Source organism: Passer domesticus, chromosome 29, assembly GCF_036417665.1.
Source record: "Passer domesticus isolate bPasDom1 chromosome 29, bPasDom1.hap1, whole genome shotgun sequence".
Classification (NCBI taxonomy): Eukaryota; Metazoa; Chordata; class Aves; order Passeriformes; family Passeridae; genus Passer; species Passer domesticus.
The window spans coordinates 4901062-4919264 of NC_087502.1; the positions used below are offsets into that span (position 1 = coordinate 4901062).

General features: G+C 57.6%; 2 protein-coding genes across 2 annotated transcripts; both read left to right on the plus strand.

Moving 5' to 3' along the window:
* Positions 1–23: 23 nt before the first annotated feature.
* On the plus strand, positions 24–2468 carry LOC135287315 (uncharacterized). Its single transcript, XM_064400659.1, has 8 exons — positions 24–156; positions 401–588; positions 677–817; positions 1094–1208; positions 1366–1506; positions 1695–1871; positions 2005–2160; positions 2319–2468. The coding sequence occupies exons 1-8, from the start codon at positions 82–84 to the stop codon at positions 2466–2468; spliced, it is 1143 nt and encodes a 380-aa protein (XP_064256729.1). The 5' UTR covers positions 24–81.
* Positions 2469–12056: 9588 nt separating this feature from the next.
* On the plus strand, positions 12057–17910 carry LOC135287489 (uncharacterized). The gene is made up of 2 exons (XM_064400796.1): positions 12057–12713; positions 16086–17910. Exons 1-2 carry the CDS (start codon positions 12647–12649, stop codon positions 17426–17428), a joined length of 1410 nt encoding a protein of 469 aa, XP_064256866.1. The 5' UTR covers positions 12057–12646; the 3' UTR covers positions 17429–17910.
* The last annotated feature ends 293 nt before the right edge of the window (positions 17911–18203 follow it).

The following is an 18203-nucleotide window of genomic DNA, read 5'->3' on the forward strand; positions in this document are numbered from 1 at the left end:
CCCACAGAGCTGCTCTGACCATGTGGAAGAGCATCATGTGCTCGCCCAGGACTGCGGAGCCTGCGCTGCTGATACTCCTGGATGTGCTGGGGAGCTGGCCCTGTGCACAGCATGTGCACCTCCGATGGGGACAAAACGGGTGTCTTGGTCCTGGCTGTGAGTTTCTGCAACTGGCCTTTGCTGGCCCTAAAGCCGCCTCTCCAGCAGCTCTCCATCCTCCTTCCCCCACTGCATCTCCCTGCCTCAGGCGCTGGGATGAAACCTGGCCTCGGGGCAGCTTCAGGGGCACCAGGCCCCTGCTCCCCCTGCGCCTCTTTGGGCCTCTCCCTCCCCTGCTCAGGCCCTGCCACAGGGACACCTCGGCACTGAGCGCTGTCTCGGGGGGCTTTGTCCTTTGCAGGCCACTGTGGTGATGTGGAAGATCCTCCAGGTTCCCTGTGTCCCACACATGGTGACGGTGTATTTCCCCCGCCTCTTTGTGCATCTGCTCTTCCAAGTGTTCTTCACCACTCTGGATATGCCAGAGGCGGTGGATACCTTTTGGAAGGGGTGCCAAGAGCAATATGACCTTGCCACCAGCCCCAACAGGTGCTCCATCCCATTCCTCCTGTCCCTGCCACGTCCCTGGGCAGAAGCCAGTGCTCCCAGCGTGACCGGGGCTTTGCTCTGCACGCAGGTTTGCAGTGCGGACCCTGAAGTCCCTGCTCTGCCGAATGCAGCACGAGGATGTGGTGGTGGCGATGGAAGCACCAGCGTGTGGCTGGGACACGCTGCTGTGTGCTGACACCCACCACTATGCCGTGGCTCTGCTGGCCAGGTGAGACCCCCTTCTCCCCGCTGCCTCTGACATTTGTGCTCTGTGCCCAGGGTGCCCCACACAGTCCCCATGGTCGCGGGCCAGAGGGCCTTGTCACCGAGGGACAGCCAAGCAGACTGGAAAAGGCTGGGAGAGGAGGGTGCCCACAAGGAGCCACCTCCCCAATAGCCCAGGGTCCCTTGCAGGATGCTGGGGAAAGACCAGACCTCTGTGAGTCGGTCCTGGCAGAGCTTTGTCCCCATGGCCCACAGTCTTGGTGACTTTCTCTCCTGCCAGGGAGATGTCCTGTGTCTCCATCTCCTTGTGCTCCCGCATCGCTCGCTACCTGCTCCGGCTGCTCAGCACACAGGAGCCACGCTGGGAGCTGCCCGCCCTGGCCTTCCTTGCGGAGGTGAGCCTGATGGCCAGCGCTGCCTCCCAGCTCTCTGCGCTCTCGTAGCCGCAGCTGCCTGGGACGGCGCCCGTGCCTGTGCTGCTGCCTGGGCCCAGCCCTGTGCGGTTCTGGCTCCTGCTGGCCGGCTCCCCTGTCACTGTCCTGTGCCTTTCAGGTCCTCAAGTTCCTGGACTTGAGTGAACGCGGTGCTAAGAGAGTCCTGCAAATCTTGTCAAGGCACCTGCGGAGCGAGTGCAGGGAGAGGCGTCGCCTGGCACTCAGGGCCCTTCTCGAGTTCACTGACGAGCCCTCCATGGTGAGAAGGAGACAGGGGCTAAGCTGGGCAATGCAGTCCTTTGGGCTTGGCTGGGCTTTGGGTGCTGGAGCAGCTGCTCCCAGCTCTCCTGCCTCCCGCTTCAGCTGCCCGAGTGCTTCAGGATAGGCCTTTGGCCTCTGGGCCCTGCCACAGCAGGATGGCATTTCACCAACTTGTGTTCCGAACAGACCAAAAAAATGTGGAGCCTGACTGAAAGCCTTGTGGAGCTCCTGCAGGACACAGATGGAGAGATAGTTTGCATGACGGTCATGCTACTCAGCTTTATTATCTTGGACAATGACACGCTGATAGCCGGCCCCATCACACTGCAGCTGGTTGAGGCGCTCCTGCCACTCTTTGACCACGTAAGGCTCGCTGCCCTCAGCCATGGCCACTGGGTGCTGCCCAGACACTTTGTGCCCTGTGGATTTACAGGCCGGCGCCAAGCTGAGCCCCGTGCAGCCAATGCTGAGGTCTTTTTCTCTTCCTTTCATACAGGACAATAACCAGGTGCAGGTGCTCTCCATACTCCTCTTCCGAACATTGGTGACTCTTCCACAGAAAAAGGAAAAAAAGGCCCTGAAGACACCCCTGTGCCAGAGCCTGCTGCCACTCTTCTTCCACTGCCATGATGAGAATCGGCTTGTGGCACAGGTGAGGATTCATGGGCTGCTGCTGTCCCCTGGCAGGGGGCTGGGCTGCCTCCTGCCCTGGCGCCTGCCGGGCTGCAGCCTCCTCCAGGCCTTGGCACAGGGACGCGGGTCCTGCACCCTGGGCTGTGGGGCCATCTCCGTGTCTCTGCTGCTCTCCAGGTTTCTCAGGAAACGCTGCTTTGTGTGGCCGAGTTCCTGAAGAGGAGGGATCTTGAAAAACAGTTGAAGAACAAGAAGCTGTGGAAGTTCACCGAGTGCCTGGTAAGGACGGCCTGGAAGCCCCAGCCTCAGCCTGGAGAAGCCCCCTGAGCGCCGTGCTCAGTGTGCGGCACCGGCAGCTGTGCCCCTGCCCGCTGCTGTACCCCGAGGCCGTGCGGGCTCTTCTCCAGGCTCCTGTGGGCCCGAGCCGGGGGCCGATGGAGCCCCGGCCCGGCGGGGCTGCGGGCCGGGGCAGCACCGCGGCTCCCCGGGCAGCAGCCGGCCCTCTGCCCCCTCCAGAGCCCGGCGCCAGCGGCTGCTGGCCGCGCCTCAGGGCTGTGCGGGCAGGGGAGGCCGGGGCTGGGCGCAGGGAGCGCCCGCCACAGGGGCTGAGCCCGCGCCGAGCCTTCCCTGCTGCCGCTCTCTGCAGCTAGCAGAGGACAGGAGCCGAGCGGCCGAGCACCTGCGCCGGGCCCTGCCGTACCTGCGGAACCCACAGGAGTCCCTGCGAGCGGCGGCCATCAGGTTCACGGGTGAGCCACGAGGCCGGACTCCCTCCCCGGCCCGCCGCAGCTCAGCCCCAGCCCCGCCCGCTGCCCCGGCAGCGCCGTCCGGGCCCGGCGCCCCGGAGCCCCCCCTGGGCTGGGCGCTGCTGCCGGCCTCTGGCAGCCGTGCCCTCGGGCGGCAGCGTGCGGCATGGCCCGGGCTGAGCCCTGCCGGGCCAGCAGGGCGTGTGGCTGCAGCGCCGGCAGCGCCGCTGGCAGGGAGCTGTGCCGCTGGCGCCGTGACAGGCTCTGTGTTCCCAGGCATGGCCGGGCGGCACCTGAGGGGGAAGACGGAAGAGCTCCAGCTCATCTGCAGCGGTGAGTGAGGGCAGCGGGCTGGCAGTGGGGGCTGGCGGGGGCAACTGCGAGCCCTGCCCCGGCTGCCGAGGGCTCTGCTCCCTGTGCGGTCGAGGGCCGGCGTGGGCAGAGCACACAGAGATTTCAGGGCCACCTGGGGCATTCGTGGCCAGCAGCTTCGGGCTGAGCCCCTTGGTCCCTGCTCCCTCCTGGCCATGGCTAGAGCGGGCTGGGATGGCCCTGGCAGGGGGCTCTCCTCGGGTCCCCTCAGCTCTGGGATCTGACCATGGCTCTGTTCCTCTCTCTTTCAGCCCTTGAACACCTGACAGAGGACATCAGCAGTGCCGTGTCAGACGCGGCACTTCAGACATTGGATGTCCTCCGGGCACTGCAGAGTGAGTGATACTCTGCCTTCCAGAGGCTGCAGGATCAGCTCCGCAGGGCATGGAGGACACGGCCTCGTCTGTCGGGGCTGGGCTGCCTGCGCTGCTGGAGCTCTGCAGAGAGCTGATCACAGAGGCTCTGTCTGCTGGGGCCACCCGAGGCAGTGGGGATTTTCTGTTTCTTTAAGATTGTTCTTTTCTTCTTTTTTATTTTCTTTAGCATATAAATATAGGATGTGTTGTAATAGACAGACTCCCAGGATCTTTCTTTTGCTGCCCAGGGTCTGCAGGACATGGGGGAAGAGGGGGAAAAGGGTGCTTGGGCTCAGCAAGCTGCCCAGGTGTGCAGTGTTGCAGGGAAAGTGGCCAGAAGCCCCTTGGCCTTTGGTGGTTCTGCTGAAGCCTCTGTGCTGCCAACAGAGTGGATGGGCAGGGGCCGGAGCTGCTGGACTCCTGTGAGACCGGTGCCTGGAGATGGTCACAAGCCCTGTGCCAGGCAGGAACCGCCATCCGTGTCCTCCTGCCCGTGTGTTGCTGGCTGGATTGCTGAGGGCTCCCAGGTGCCTCTTGATGGGGCTCCTCTGGAGCTCCTGTGGGGCTGCAGTGCTGCTGCTGAGCAGCTTGGCCGGGCTGGGGGAGACCCTGTGGGGACGGGTCCACCAAGGGATGAGGGGCTGCAGGAGCCCTGACAGGACAGGCAGTGGGAAGGCACGAGAGAGATGTGTGAGGGACTGGGTGGCTGTAACGTTGGCCCAGGGGGGTGGGTTGGAGACAAAGAGACCACTCACCCCAATGTCCATGTGGCAAACAGCATTTATTTTCCAGCCCTTTCTTAGAAAGGGCCTTTGAAAAACCCAGTATGGAAAATGTCATTGGTCTGATCTCTACGCCCCTTCAGGTTCTGGCCAGTGAAATGCTGCAGCCTTGGGAGAGATGTGAGTGGGCAAGGCCCTGTCAGTCACACCAGGGGCTGGTACAGTCACACAGTACAAGCCAGCCTGTGCTGTGACACACGGCAGCAGAGTGCAAGGCACAGCTCCGGGTGCTCCCCGTGAACCTCAGCTCTGGGAGCACTGTCTGCCCCAAGCTGCAGGGGCTGCAGTGGGAGCCCGGCTGGGCTCTGCCCAGGGGCCATCCTGCAGGGACAGCTGAAACAGGGAGCATTCAGCTGCCACAAACAGCCAAGCCAGGGCTGCAGGGCAGCTGCTCCAGCCCGGACTGCACTGCTGTGTGCTGTGCTCTGGGGCTGGGGCTCCCCGCACAGGGGACTGGACTGGTGTGCCAGAGGAGACAGAGAAGCTTCAGCTTCAGCCTCACTGAGGTGGGTGTGTGGGCTGGGAAGAGTGGGCCGGCTCAAGGGGATTCACAGAGCTCATCCTGCTGCAAGGACGAGGAAAAGGGAGTGGGAGCTCAGCAGTGAGGAGAGCTGAGGGCTGGAGAGTGGCTCTGAATGAGACTAAAATGCCACTGGACTTCTGAGACATTGCTGCTCCTCAGCCAGTGACAGGATGAGTCCCTAAGCCTGGGGCTCAGCCTTCCTCGTGGTGAGGGGCACCAAGGAAGGCAACAGTGTGATGGAGACTGGCATGGGCTGGGAACTCACTGGGGGAAAAGAGGGAGCAGTTGGGAAGTAAAAGGCAGGTGGGGAAGAGAACTGTTCACAGAAAGGCCGAGCTACAACTTGAGCAAGCTGAAAAATGTCATTTGGGGTCATCCCAGATTGATTTAATTTCTGAAGCTATTGAACAAGTTTATTTTTTGGGGGTGTCATGTTTTCCCTTGGAGATGTACACTCTGCAAACTTGAGCTGTGTTGCCAAAATGCTCAAGCAAGTCTGTGCCGCAGGTGACACCATTTCTTCTTTGGCTGATTCTGGCCCGGTGTTGAGCTCCAGCAGAGCCCTGGCAGAGCCTAGAGCAGCCTCAGCACCCACAGAGCCTGGCTGCAAGGAGAGAAACCAGAAGCTGCCCGTCAGCTGAGGGCTCCTGTCCCCTTGTTCCAATGCCTGCAGTGCCCAGGCCATGCTGGCTGTGCCCAGAGCTGTGCCCAGAGCTGTGCCCAGAGATGCCCATCACTGCTGCCTCGGGGAGCAGAGCAGGAGGGCAGGACACGTGCCCAGCCTGCAGCCAGCCATGGCACATCCAGCCCTCAGCAGCTGCCCAGAGCAGGATGCTCCTGTGCTCACTGCCATCTCCCAAAAGCTCTGATCCCACCCTGCCAAGCAGACAGGGACCCACCTCACGCCATCCATGGCTGGAAGAAAAGCTGGTCCCAAACGATGTCCTCAGCCTTCTCCAAGGGCATGGCCCATCCACGCCACAGCTGCTCCCAAGCACTTCCCAATCCAGACTGGACCCCACCTAGAATGCTTCATCTAGAAAAACAAACAACAAATTATTGAAAAGAGATTACAGACAAAAGGGGAAAACAAGAAAAAAGGTCAAAAATTGTATCTCTGTCAGGGCCTTGAGGAAGGCCCAACCCCTACATGCTAGGGAAAAACCCAGCCATGGGTGAGGGAAGCCCACACTTTCTCTCTTCTCTCCTGCACTGCCCCCCTCAATAACCGTGATCCCAAAGCAAACAAGGGCAGTGGGGCAGCCCAAGCCCTTCCTTGACTGCACAGCAAAGCAGCCCCAGCACAGGTTCTGGAGTCCCACCTCTGCTCCCACCATGGGGGTTTGTTTGTGTCGGGCTGGCTGCCCCAGCCCCAGCCCCAGCCCAGGCCACAGTGGGTGCTGGGGGCTGTTGGCAGGGCCAGGAGCCCACTCCCATTTCGTACCCAGCCCATCCCCCAGCCTTGCCAAAAGCAGCTGGGCAGCCGACTGAAGGATCAGCTGCATCCACCCCAGCCAAGTGGGAACCTTTGGTTCCCAGCCAGGCTGGGCAATGCCCAAATCTGGGAGCATTTCCCTGGGTGTGGACTAATCTGCAAATTTGCTGTGGAGCCTGGCTTTGAAGAAGGTGCCACAATTGAAGTCCATCATCTTCAGCTGGCCAGTGGCCAGGTGGAGGAAGGAGTTGTCATCCTTGATGTCATCCTAGCTGTCTCCAGCAGCAGCAGCATTCCCACCCAGTGCAGCTTCTCCAGGGGCTCCTTCTCCTTCCCTGGCGTGAGACCAGGCTGTCAGGGCTGTGCCCAGGGCCCCAGCTGTCAGGGAACCAGGACAAGCAAAACCTGCTTGGATGGCAGCCACCAGTGCTGGGCAGAGCAGCTCAGCTCCAGCACAAGGGCTGTGTGTTCCCATTTAATGACCCCTGGGCAGTGACACAGGCAGGACAAAAAGGTCTGTACAGTGACACAGGCAGGAAAAAAAAGTCTGGGTTCCTTTGCTTCTCATTGCCAAGGCATGTGTGGAGCTCTAACTTACCCAGGCCCAGGATCAAAGTGGGCCTGTGACTCTCTCCCTTCTTCTAGGGCAGATGAATATGCTGCACCCAAGGATCACAGAACAGCTCTTCTAATGAGGGCCTTTCCAAGTCCAGCATGGATAAACACTGCCTGATCAGATCTTGGCACTTTGGGCAGAGAAACCAGAAACTGCCCATCAGCTGGAGAAGGCTCCTGTTGGCTTTGCCCCACTATTCACATGTCCAGGCCATGCTGGATGTGCTCAGAGCTGAGCCTAAACTTTCCCATCAATTCCCTGTTTTGGAGGAGAGCAGGACACGTGCCACCTCCTCAGCAGCGGCCAGAGCGGGATGCTCACCAGCCCGCTGCTCTCTCCCAGCACTGGTATTCCCCCCGTGCCCAGAGATGAGGATCCACCTGGAGAGAGCCGTTGTGGCAGCGAGAGCTGATGGTCCCAGCTGATGTTCTGGCCCCTCCTGAATGGGTGCTCCCCACAGACCATCTGGTGCAGCACGATGCCCAGGGACCAGATGGTAGCTGGCTCGCCATAGTACCAGCCCAACTGGGTCCATTCTGGGGGGCTGTAGGACCATGTTCCGATGGAATACAGATGGAGTTCAGCAGGGGAATGCTGCTGCTCCCAGAGCCTGGCCCCAGCATCCCTGGGCGTGTGGGGGCTGCACCAGTGGCACACGGGGTGACCCACTGCTCTCTGACCAGCACCTGGGACTGGTGTACAGACTTAGGGTTGGAAAAGAAGCCACTGGTGTCAGAAGAGGGCAGCGGAAGCCCTGGCAAGGCCCAACCATGACAAGGAAAAACCTACTCAGTGCTGGGGAAAAACCATGTCTTCATCCTCCCTGCCTGCATTGCCCCAAAAAACATTATGTACCCAAAGCAAACCAGGTGAGTGGAGCAGACCACAGCAGTTCTCACCTGCACACCAAACTGGCTGGGGCACTGGTTCTGGTCCCCTCTCTCTGCTACCCCCACCCATGGGTGTTTTTGTCAGGCTGGCTGCCCCAGTCCCAGCCCCAGTCCTGGGCAGAGTGGTGGGCAAAGGCTGCCAGCAGGGCTGGAAGCTGGCTCCCCACCCAGCCCTGCTCAAAAGCAACTTGGCTAAAATCTCAGTGCCATGAAGGACAGCAAAAGGCAGAATTCCTGCTGCCACACCCATTTTGGGCTGTGAGATGTTGGGCTGTGAGATGCCGGGACCAGGAGCACACCCCTGCGTGGGCTCACCTGCAAAGTGAGTGTAGGCTGTGTCTTGCAGATAGGTGCCACAGCCAAAGTCAATCAATTTGGCCTGCCCGGTGGCCAGGTCCACCAGGATGTTCCCTGGTTTGATGTCCCTGGGCAGGACCCCGCAGCTGGTGCAGTGCCGCATGGCCTCCAGCACCTGGCAGAACAGCTGCCGCGCCACCTCCTCGGACAGGAACCCCCGTGCCCGAATGAAATGCTGCAGGTCCTGAGACCGCTCTGGCCACTCCAGCACCATCAAGATGTCTTTGGGGAGCTCAAGCCACTCCAGCAGCTGGACGATGCCAGGGAAGCTAGTGGACACCTTGTCCAGCAGCACGATCTCCAGGGGTGCGCTGGTGCCATCGGGCTGTGGGAGGAGCATGATGTCATCAGTGGGGGCCGATGCTGTGCCAGGGCTGGGGAGCCCCTCACCCAGCCCAGGATGCTCTGTGCCCTGAGCTGGTCCCACGCCCGCTCCCCCTCGAGGCGTCCTGGCGGCTTCCACCCTGCCGGGCCTCGGCTCATCCCCACCCAGCACGGCCCGGCTTCTGCCGCTGGCCCCGCTCACTCACCGGCTGGCCCCAGTGCCGGATGCAGTTCCGTGGCACCCTTTTGGTGGCCACCTGCAAGCCAAGGGCAGCAGCGGGCTGAGATCGCCTGCTGAGCCCTATCCACCTCCTCCTCCTCCTCCGCCCGCCGCTGGCCCCACCGTTCACTGGGGCGCTGTCCGAGAGCGACATGGCCACAAAGATGCTGCCAAAGACACCGCGCCCCAGCAGTGAGCCCAGCCGGTACTGCTCCTTCAGGCCCTGCTGCGCCTTCCCTGTGGGCAGGACGCAGCTGTCAGCGCTCGGCCTGGAGCCAGCAACGGCCCCGAGCGCCCCTCACCTGCCCCAAGCCAGCCATCCCCAGGCGTTTGCCCTGTGGAACAGGACACGGGAGCCTTGGGGCCGGCGGCCGCACTGCCGAGCGGCGGAGCTCGGGCTGGGAAAGCCGCAGTGGAGGAGACGGGAGCGGCTGCGCTGCCTGTGACCTCCGTGGGCCCCAGGAGGAGCCAGGGCTGGGGCTGGGGCCGGGGTCGGGGTTGGGGTTGGAACTGGGCTCAGGCCAGGCGGAGGCAAAGGGCAGTGATGCCGCCCCAACTCCAGGCACTGATGCCCACGCAGTAGCACCACCGCCTATACGGCCAGAGTCAGGCAGAGGCGAGACTGTGGCGGGACACATGGGGCGGTGTTGTGGTGCAGGGTTCATTTGGTTTCTTCCGTTTCCCCCTAAAGTTATAATGGTTCGGTCCTAGGGTTCCCCCCCCCCACCTCCCCTGGCAACCCCTCCTTTTGAGAGTATCAGTTTTTTGTCTCCACCCCTGTTCCCCTGGTTACCCTCTGTCAATCCCTCCCTGAGTTCCTGTCCATCAGCCACTGTCCCCTTCCCTATTTCCAGAAAGTTCTCCCCTCCTCGGTGGGTGACTGGATCGGGAACAAGGGTCCCTCCCTGTCGCATTCCCTATTGGCGAGCTGGCATGTTTGTCACGAGTTTGTTCCGTCCCAAGTTCTCTCTCATTGGTTGAAATGTTCTATGTTCCGTCCCTTTATAATCGGCTGTACCCCTGCCTCGTGGTCCCGACTCGGCTGGCGTTCCCTGGAGACATTAAAGCACTCTGGACTTTGCCCTGACTCGGGTCCCTCTTTTCTACTTCGCCTTCTTGCTGATCACTGCTGCCTCCTGCTGAGGCGCTGCCCGGACGCCCCCGGCGCATCTGGGCAGTGCTCCCCGGCTGTCAGTTGCTGTGCCACAGTTCGGCCGGTGCAGCCTCCTCCCCCGCCCGGGGGAGTAGAGAAAAAACCTCGGACAGCAACTCGGCAGTTTTGGCGCTCCACCGTGGGGCACTGGACAGCCCCGGACCCCGCGGCAGGAGGTTAGTGGCCAGCAGGCAGGTTTTGCCCTTCTTGCTTGGTTCATCGGTTGCTCTGTGGACGTCAAGACTACCCTGTCTGTGAGCAGACCTCGTTGTAGAGGCGTGGCTCCGGACCGGGACGGGATCGACAGCTTCTGCACCCCGGAGTCGGTCCCTGGCGAAGTCCCTTCCCTTGGAGTTTTATCCCAGTCGGCGCTGGTCAGAGGGTGAGTACCCCCAGCTCCCCATCTTCGGGTGGTCCCCCTCGCTTAACCCCCCCCCGGTTTCATCTGGTCGGGTCAGTGGTTTTGTCCCAGACCCGGTGGGGTTAGGGCTGGTGGCTGAGGGTTTTTTTTCTGTTCCTGTTATATTTATTTTTACTCCAAGGGGTGGGTTTTCTGTGTCGGCATGGGTGCTAAACTGTCGACACAGCAGAAAAGAGTTTATCTCCAAGTTATAACTATCCTTGCTGGGAGAAATATTAAGTTAATTAAGAGGGAGTTAAAGCAGTTGATAATGTGGTTGTTTACTCAGTTTCCTCAGATTACCCCTGAAATGGTTCATAGGATAGATTTTTGGAATTCAGTTGGAACAAAATTATCTCAATTGGATTCTGAGGGGGAATCAAAGAGTAAAAAATTAGTTTATTGGAGCTTCCAAATTATTACAGCTTTAAATGAACAAGGGAAACTGAGGAAACAACTATCCCCTGGTTCATGTTCACCCTGTCCCCAAGTCCTAGATCCTTGTTCCACCTCCTCTGTACCTCAGAATAAGGGAATCCTGAGGGAAACAGCTCACACAGGCACAGTGCCGGGTTCTTGCCATCCCCTGGGTTTTCCTCAGGGTCCTCCAACCCCCCACCTCCGAAGTCCTGGCCAGACTTCGGGGGATTCTTCCCCGAACCCTGTTTCCCCCACCCCGAAGTCCCCGGTTGTCAAGCCCAAAGCTGAGTTCTTAGTTCCAGAGGGTGACTACTCTCAGACTCTGTCTCAAAATGGCTCCCATGGAGCTCAAGATGGAGGTGGCCACATGGTTTTTCCCTCCAAAACCCTGTCTTCTTCCCACAATCCTTTTCTTTTTCCCTCCAAGCCTGTTGTCCCCTCCCCTCCCCTACAAAACCCTGCCCACCCCTGCTTCGCTCCACCCTTTGTTCCTCCACCCCCTTCCACGCCCTTTCCTCCTCCCCCTCCCCTAGCCCCGCCCCCAAGTTACCACCCACAGGCGGAGCATGTCCCAGCTCTCGACTCCGCCCAGGCTCCCAGCCCCACCCAGGTTCCCACGCAATGCCCCTCCCTCCCCTGCTCTGGTTCCCACGCCCCACCTCCTGGTTCCCACAACCCGGTTCCCGGGGAGGGGGCAGGGTTGGAGAACCGGAACACAGGGCTTGCACCAGTGATCACTGCAGCCCCTGTCACATACCAGCAGGAGGGACAGGGACCGGTCAAAGCGCAGTGGACCCCATTCCCCCACTCCACCATCAAGGAGCTGTGCAAGGCTCAAAAGGAGTTCTCCCGGGAGAGTGAATATTTCCGGGGACTCCTTCGAGCCTCTTTATTAGAAACTAATGTTGTTCCTGCTGATTTGCGGACACTTTTTTCATGTCTCCTCAACCCCACTGAATTCGGGGTATGGGAGGAGGCATGGAAAAAGGGAATAAGGGACATCCTCCCAGACTTATGGGCGGATACCCAAACAAGCACAACCCGTGGTGGTGAAGCGGTGTGTACTGAGCACCTTATCGGTACCGGAAATTGGGCCGACGGGGCGATCCAAGCAAGGGATATCCCCCGTGCTGTACTCCGGGAAAGCGCCAAGGTAGCGGAGCGGGCTTTCCTATCATTGAAGACTGCAGTACCATCTCTTACATTTTCTAAAATAATACAGGGCAGTGAGGAGCCTTTTATAATCTTTGTCGAGCGTCTCCGCAGGGCTATAGAACAGCAAGTCCACAGCGAGAGTGCTCGACCGAGCGTCCTGCTCGAGATGGCTGCCACCAATGCAAACACCGCCTGCAAGGCAGCCATCCTCAGCCTGCCCTTGGACCCGCCTCCCACCATCCAGGCAATGATAGAGGTTTGCCAGACGAAGGTTCCGGTCATCGCTCGGCAGGACACTGACACCAAGCCATCGCCCCGCCGGGTGTCCTTCGCCGAACCAAGGAACTTCTTTGAAGCAATGCCCGCACAGCCACAACGGACTCCTACCCTGCCAAGGCCGCCGCCGCGTGGACAGTGCCACCTCTGTGGCAACACCGAACACTGGATGCCGGACTGCCCACTCCGAACTGAGTTTTATGAGTTCAGGAGGAAGCAGACGGCATCCCAGGAGGGTTTTAAGAAAGATCAAAAAAACTAAGGCAGAAGCGCAGCCCCTCCCTGCGTGAGGACAAAAATGGGGCGGGTGACTCAACATCTAAGAAAGGGGATTTGGGGAGGGGATCCCAATTTACCCACCCAACTCTTCAACACAATTTACCGGACTTGACTTCTTGCAAAACACCGATTCTTACATCTCTAACCACCTCCTCTTTGGTTTCGCCCTACAGGTTGCAGTTAGTCGAGTCAGTTAAGATCATGGACTCCCAGTGCCATCTTGCGATGGTCGCACCTCAGGCACCAGGTACCTGGAACCGGATCAAGAGTGAGTGCGTTGTCATTGGCGACACTAAGTGCACACCACCGGAAATCACCATCATTCCGGGTTTATTACCACATGCCATTGATTCATTTGCAGTGGGATTTTTTTGCATACGCCCACCGGTTACATTGCAAAAAGGTCAAATTATAGCCCAGGCCATCCCTGTGGAGTTATTTGAATCAGTTGAAAACACAATACCACCTTCAACATATGCTACAACACCAACATTGCGCGTAAACTGGACTCATGCAATTGGAAAGGGGAAACCCTGACTAACGTGTAATGTGAGCAGGGATGGTCAATTGACCAGAATCAGTGGCATGCTCGACACAGGGGCGGATGTGACGATCATTCCTAGTGAGGAATGGCCGCCACATTGGGAGTTGCAACGCGCGGCTGAACGCGTTCAAGGTGTAGGGGGCATACAATTGGCTAAGCAGTCTAAGAGCGTGGTACAAATTACGGGGCCAAATGGGCAATTGGCTTCTATTCGCCCATTTGTAATGGACTATGCGGAACCCCTGTGGGGGAGAGATGTTTTAGCCCAATGGGGAGCCACAATTGACCTGCCAACGGCTCCTCAGGTTTTTCAGTAGCGGCCACTGAAGAGCGCCCCACCCAAAAATTAACCTGGAAATCAAATTCTCCGATATGGGTAGAGCAGTGGCCGCTCAACAAACAAAAGTTAAAGGCGCTCACGGAGCTCGTACAGGAGCAGCTGGACAAAGGCAACATCGTGGAGTCCACTTCACCATGGAACTCCCCTGTCTTTGTTATTAAAAAACCAAACAAGGACAAATGGCGGCTCCTGCACGACCTTCGCCAAATTAATAATGTTATTGAAGATATGGGCGCTCTCCAACCAGGGATGCCGTCCCCAACCATGCTCCCTCAAAATTGGAAGTTGGCTGTATTGGATATAAAGGACTGTTTCTTTCAAATTCCTCTACACCCTGACGACGCCCCACGCTTTGCCTTCTCGGTTCCCACCATCAACCGAGAAGCCCCAAGGAAGAGGTATCATTGGAAAGTCCTACCACAAGGAATGAAGGCGAGTCCTGTGATCTGCCAGTGGTACGTCTCTTCTTTGCTGTCCCCTGTTCGAGAGGCAGCAAAAGATGCCATCATTCTACATTACATGGATGACATCCTGGTGTGTGCATCTGATGACAGCACACTTACCCACTCGCTTTTCCTGACAATCAATGCATTGATTTCTGCAGGGTTCGAGCTCCAGGAAGAAAAAATTCAAAGGATGCCACCCTGGAAGTATCTTGGCCTGGAGATCACCAAGCGGACCATTGTTCCGCAGAAATTGGCCTTTAACACCAAAATTGAAACCTTGGCTGATGTTCACCAGCTGTGTGGGTCTTTGAATTGGGTAAGACCTTGGCTGGGTATTCCTACGGAAGACCTAGCCCCCCTTTTCAATCTTTTGAAAGGGGGAGAGGAGCTTAGTTCTCCCAGGACCCTTACCCAGGAGGCCGCCACAGCCTTGGAAAAGGTCCAAAACATCTTATCGCAGAGACAGGCACATCGGTACAACCCAGACTTGCCGTTCAATTTTATCATACTGGGAAAGCTGCCACACCCGCATGGGTTGATTTTTCAGTGGGAGTCATCCACCAAAACATCTAAGGACCAGGGTTCGAGGGACCCTCTCTTGATTATAGAGTGGGTTTTCCTCAGCCATCATAGGTCCAAGAGGATGACGAGGCCACAAGAGTTGGTAGCTGAGTTGATCCGGAAGGCTCGCCTCCGGATCCGGGAGTTGGCCGGTGTTGACTTTTCATGCATTCATGTTCCAATTAATTTGAACTCGGGCCAACTAACCAAGGCCATGCTAGAACATCTACTCCTGGAAAACGAAGCTCTCCAATTTGCTCTGGACTCGTTCACTGGGCAAATTTCGATTCACAAACCGGCCCACAAATTGTTTAATTCAGGGATGAATTTCAAACTGTCGTTAAAGACAGTTCAGAGTCGGAAGCCTTTGAAAGCTCTGACAATTTTCACAGACGCGTCCGGAGCATCCCACAAGTCTGTGGTGACTTGGCGGGATCCTCAAACTCGGCGGTGGAAGACAGACATTGAAAAGGTTGAGGGTTCACCTCAAATTGCCGGTTGGCCGCAGTGGTCAGAGTCTTTGAAAGGTTCTCTCAGCCTTTTAATCTAGTAACCGACTCTGCATATGTCGCCGGTGTCGTTTCCAGAGCGGAGAGTGCAATTCTTCAGGAGGTTTCCAACATGGACCTGTTCAGTTTGCTCTCGAGACTGATAGATCTGGTCTCCCACCGAGAGCAACCCTTCTATGTTATGCATGTGAGGTCACACACCGACCTACCGGGGTTCATCGCGGAGGGCAACCGGCATGCCGATGCCCTAGCCGCCCCAGTTGAGATGGCCCCACTCCCAGACGCCTTTCAACAGGCGAAACTCAGCCACCAACGATTCCATCAAAATGCTCCTGGCCTGGTCCGTCAATTCCACCTGAGGAGGGACCAGGCGAGAGCAATTGTGGCCACATGCCCACAGTGCCAGGCGTTCCAACTGCCCGTAGTGGCTACCGGCGCCAACCCGCGGGGACTCAAAAGTTGCGAGATCTGGCAGACAGATGTCACACACATCCCAGAATTCGGCAAGTTCCAGTGCGTACACGTCTCTGTGGACACCTTTTCTGGGGTCGTCTATGCCTCTGCCCACACAGGGGAGAAGACAGCAGATGTTAAAAAGCATCTGCTACATGCCTTCTCTGTGCTAGGCATCCCCAAGGAGATAAAAACTGATAACGGGCCAGGATATAAATCCAGGGAATTCCGGAGCTTCCTGCAGGAGTGGGGGGTAAGCCACAAAACCGGCATCCCTTACTCTCCCACAGGACAAGCGGTGGTTGAGCGGGCCCACCAGAGCATCAAGCGTACATTAGAACATCAAAAAGGTGCTATGAAGGTGGAGTCCCCTCAGATCCGGCTGGCCAGGGCCTTATTCACCATCAATTTCCTCAACTGTAGTTTTGACTGCCTGAACCCACCCATCGCAAGACACTTTAATACCTATGAAGACATGCACCTGAGGGCGAAACCCCCTGTGCTGGTGAAAGACCCTGAAACCTGGAAGGTGGAGGGCCCCTTTGACCTGGTTACGTGGGGTCGTGGATACGCCTGCGTGTCCACCCCCACAGGGTTGAGGTGGGTCCCTTCCAAGTGGGTGAAGCCCTACCTTCCAGGAAGAGCCCGTAACATCGGCTCTGCAGCACAGGTGGAGGAGGCAGCTTGGAGACGACGAAGAAAAGAAGTCTGTAGGTCCGGTACCCCCCAGGCTGAACCGCCACCAGCTGAACCCTCTGTATTAACCTATTTCCTTCGTTTGTTTCAGTTGGACCCTTCTTCATCATGATTTCGCTCCTGTTGATGATCCACCCAGCCGACCCCTGGATCGTTCCCCAACCAAAGGCGAATGTCTGGCGAACCTTGGCTCAAGCGATGGGGCAAGACCACCTGTGCCTATCAACAGCTTCTGCAGCAGACCCCCTCTCGACTTGTCTTGTGGGAATTCCATTTGGGTTGGATGATTTTCCCCCTCCCTTACTCCCCCACCTAAAGCACCTGTTTCCGGAGTTCGACCCTGTTGGTTCCATCAATCCCAGTTACTGGTGGGAAAAAATCATGAAACTTCTTAATTATACCACTGATGAGCCCACGGAATTCGAGCTGCTCGGCTCCGCACGCGCCTCCCTCTGCCTCCATTTCCTCCCTCACCAAGGTGCGATCCCAGACCGGGTAGTACACTTTAAGAATGAGAGATATCAAACAAAGAACTGGTGCAATTTCACCACCACCGTTTATGTTCCCAATACCTTTTATTTGAAACCTGCACTCCTCCCTAAAGGCGCATTCCTAATTTGCGGTAACCGAGCGTGGGCTGGAATTCCCCCTCGCCTGTCCGGAGGGCCCTGCACTTTTGGGCGGTTGACGCTGCTTACCCCCAACTATACTCAAATTCTCAATTGGAAAAGGAAAAATGTCACACAGGATTTGGCCAGAGTTAAGAGAGACACCCACAAAATTGACCCAGAATGTGACACCGAAATTGTTCATTGGTCTAGACCCAGAAATATTGCGGTTTCGGTATTTTTGCCGTGGGTGGCCGCAGCTAAAGCACTAGGGGAATTGGGCAACCTCGAGTGCTGGGTGGTGAAGCAAGCGAATTTGACCTCAACTGCCCTAGCGGACCTCCTAGCTGACGAGGAAACAACAAGGAAAGCGACCCTCCAAAATAGGGCGGCAATCGATTTCCTTTTGTTACTTCACAACCATCACTGTGAGGAGTTCGAGGGGCTCTGCTGCATGAACCTGTCGTCACGAGCCGAGGACGCCAGACACACCATCCGCCAGATGTCCGAGGACGTCGACAACATCCGACAACAGACCTCGGACTGGTTGGGGGACTGGCTATCCAAAATGGGAGTGACAGGCTGGGTGGGCTCCATCATTCGTGCCATTTTAATTATTATCTTCGTTTTGCTCTGTTTAATTTTCGGTTTCTGCATAATCTATAAGTTACTGACCAGAATTTTGTTTGCCTCAACCCCCCAAATCAACCATGTTGAGGCTCCTGCTGACCCTGCTCCCATCCCTGAAGAACCTTCCTGTGAAAAGACGCATTGGGAGCAAGCCCCTCAATCCTCCCTATGGTTTTCAGTTACTACACCAGTTTAAGGACAATTTCAGTTTTATTTTTATTTTAAACAAAGAAGAGGGAGATGTTGTGGTGCAGGGTTCATTTGGTTTCTTCCGTTTCCCCCTAAAGTTATAATGGTTCGGTCCTAGGGTTCCCCCCCCCCCACCTCCCCGGGCAACCCCTCCTTTTGAGAGTATCAGTTTTTTGTCTCCACCCCTGTTCCCCTGGTTACCCTCTGTCAATCCCTCCCTGAGTTCCTGTCCATCAGCCACTGTCTCCTTCCCTATTTCCAGAAAGTTCTCCCCTCCTCGGTGGGTGACTGGATCGGGAACAAGGGTCCCTCCCTGTCGCATTCCCTATTGGCGAGCTGGCATGTTTGTCACGAGTTTGTTCCGTCCCAAGTTCTCTCTCATTGGTTGAAATGTTCTATGTTCCGTCCCTTTATAATCGGCTGTACCCCTGCCTCGTGGTCCCGACTCGGCTGGCGTTCCCTGGAGACATTAAAGCACTCTGGACTTTGCCCTGATTCGGGTCCCTCTTTTCTACTTTGCCTTCGTGCTGATCACTGCTGCCTCCTGCTGAAGGCGCTGCCCGGACGCCCCCGGCGCATCTGGGCAGTGCCCCCCGGCTGTCAGTTGCTGTGCCACAGCTCGGCCGGTGCAGCCTCCTCCCTCGCCCGGGGGAGTAGAGAAAAAACCTCGGACAGCAACTCGGCACAGGGATCCCTCATGAGATGTGCAGTGGAGTTTTTCAGTCTCCTCAGCGCAGCAAAGGGCCACTCTCGATGGAGGCTGTGCAAAGTGGGCAGAAAGC

Coding starts and splice junctions, on each gene's coding strand:
- LOC135287315 (XM_064400659.1), top strand. CDS start 82: ATGTGCTGGGGAGCTGGCCCTGTGCACAGCATGTGCACCTCCGATGGG. Junction 1,507..1,694: donor TCACTGACGAGCCCTCCATG/GTGAGAAGGAGA, acceptor TGTTCCGAACAG/ACCAAAAAAATGTGGAGCCT. Junction 1,872..2,004: donor TCCTGCCACTCTTTGACCAC/GTAAGGCTCGCT, acceptor CCTTTCATACAG/GACAATAACCAGGTGCAGGT.
- LOC135287489 (XM_064400796.1), top strand. CDS start 12,647: ATGGACTCCCAGTGCCATCTTGCGATGGTCGCACCTCAGGCACCAGGT. Junction 12,714..16,085: donor TACCTGGAACCGGATCAAGA/GTGAGTGCGTTG, acceptor CGTTTGTTTCAG/TTGGACCCTTCTTCATCATG.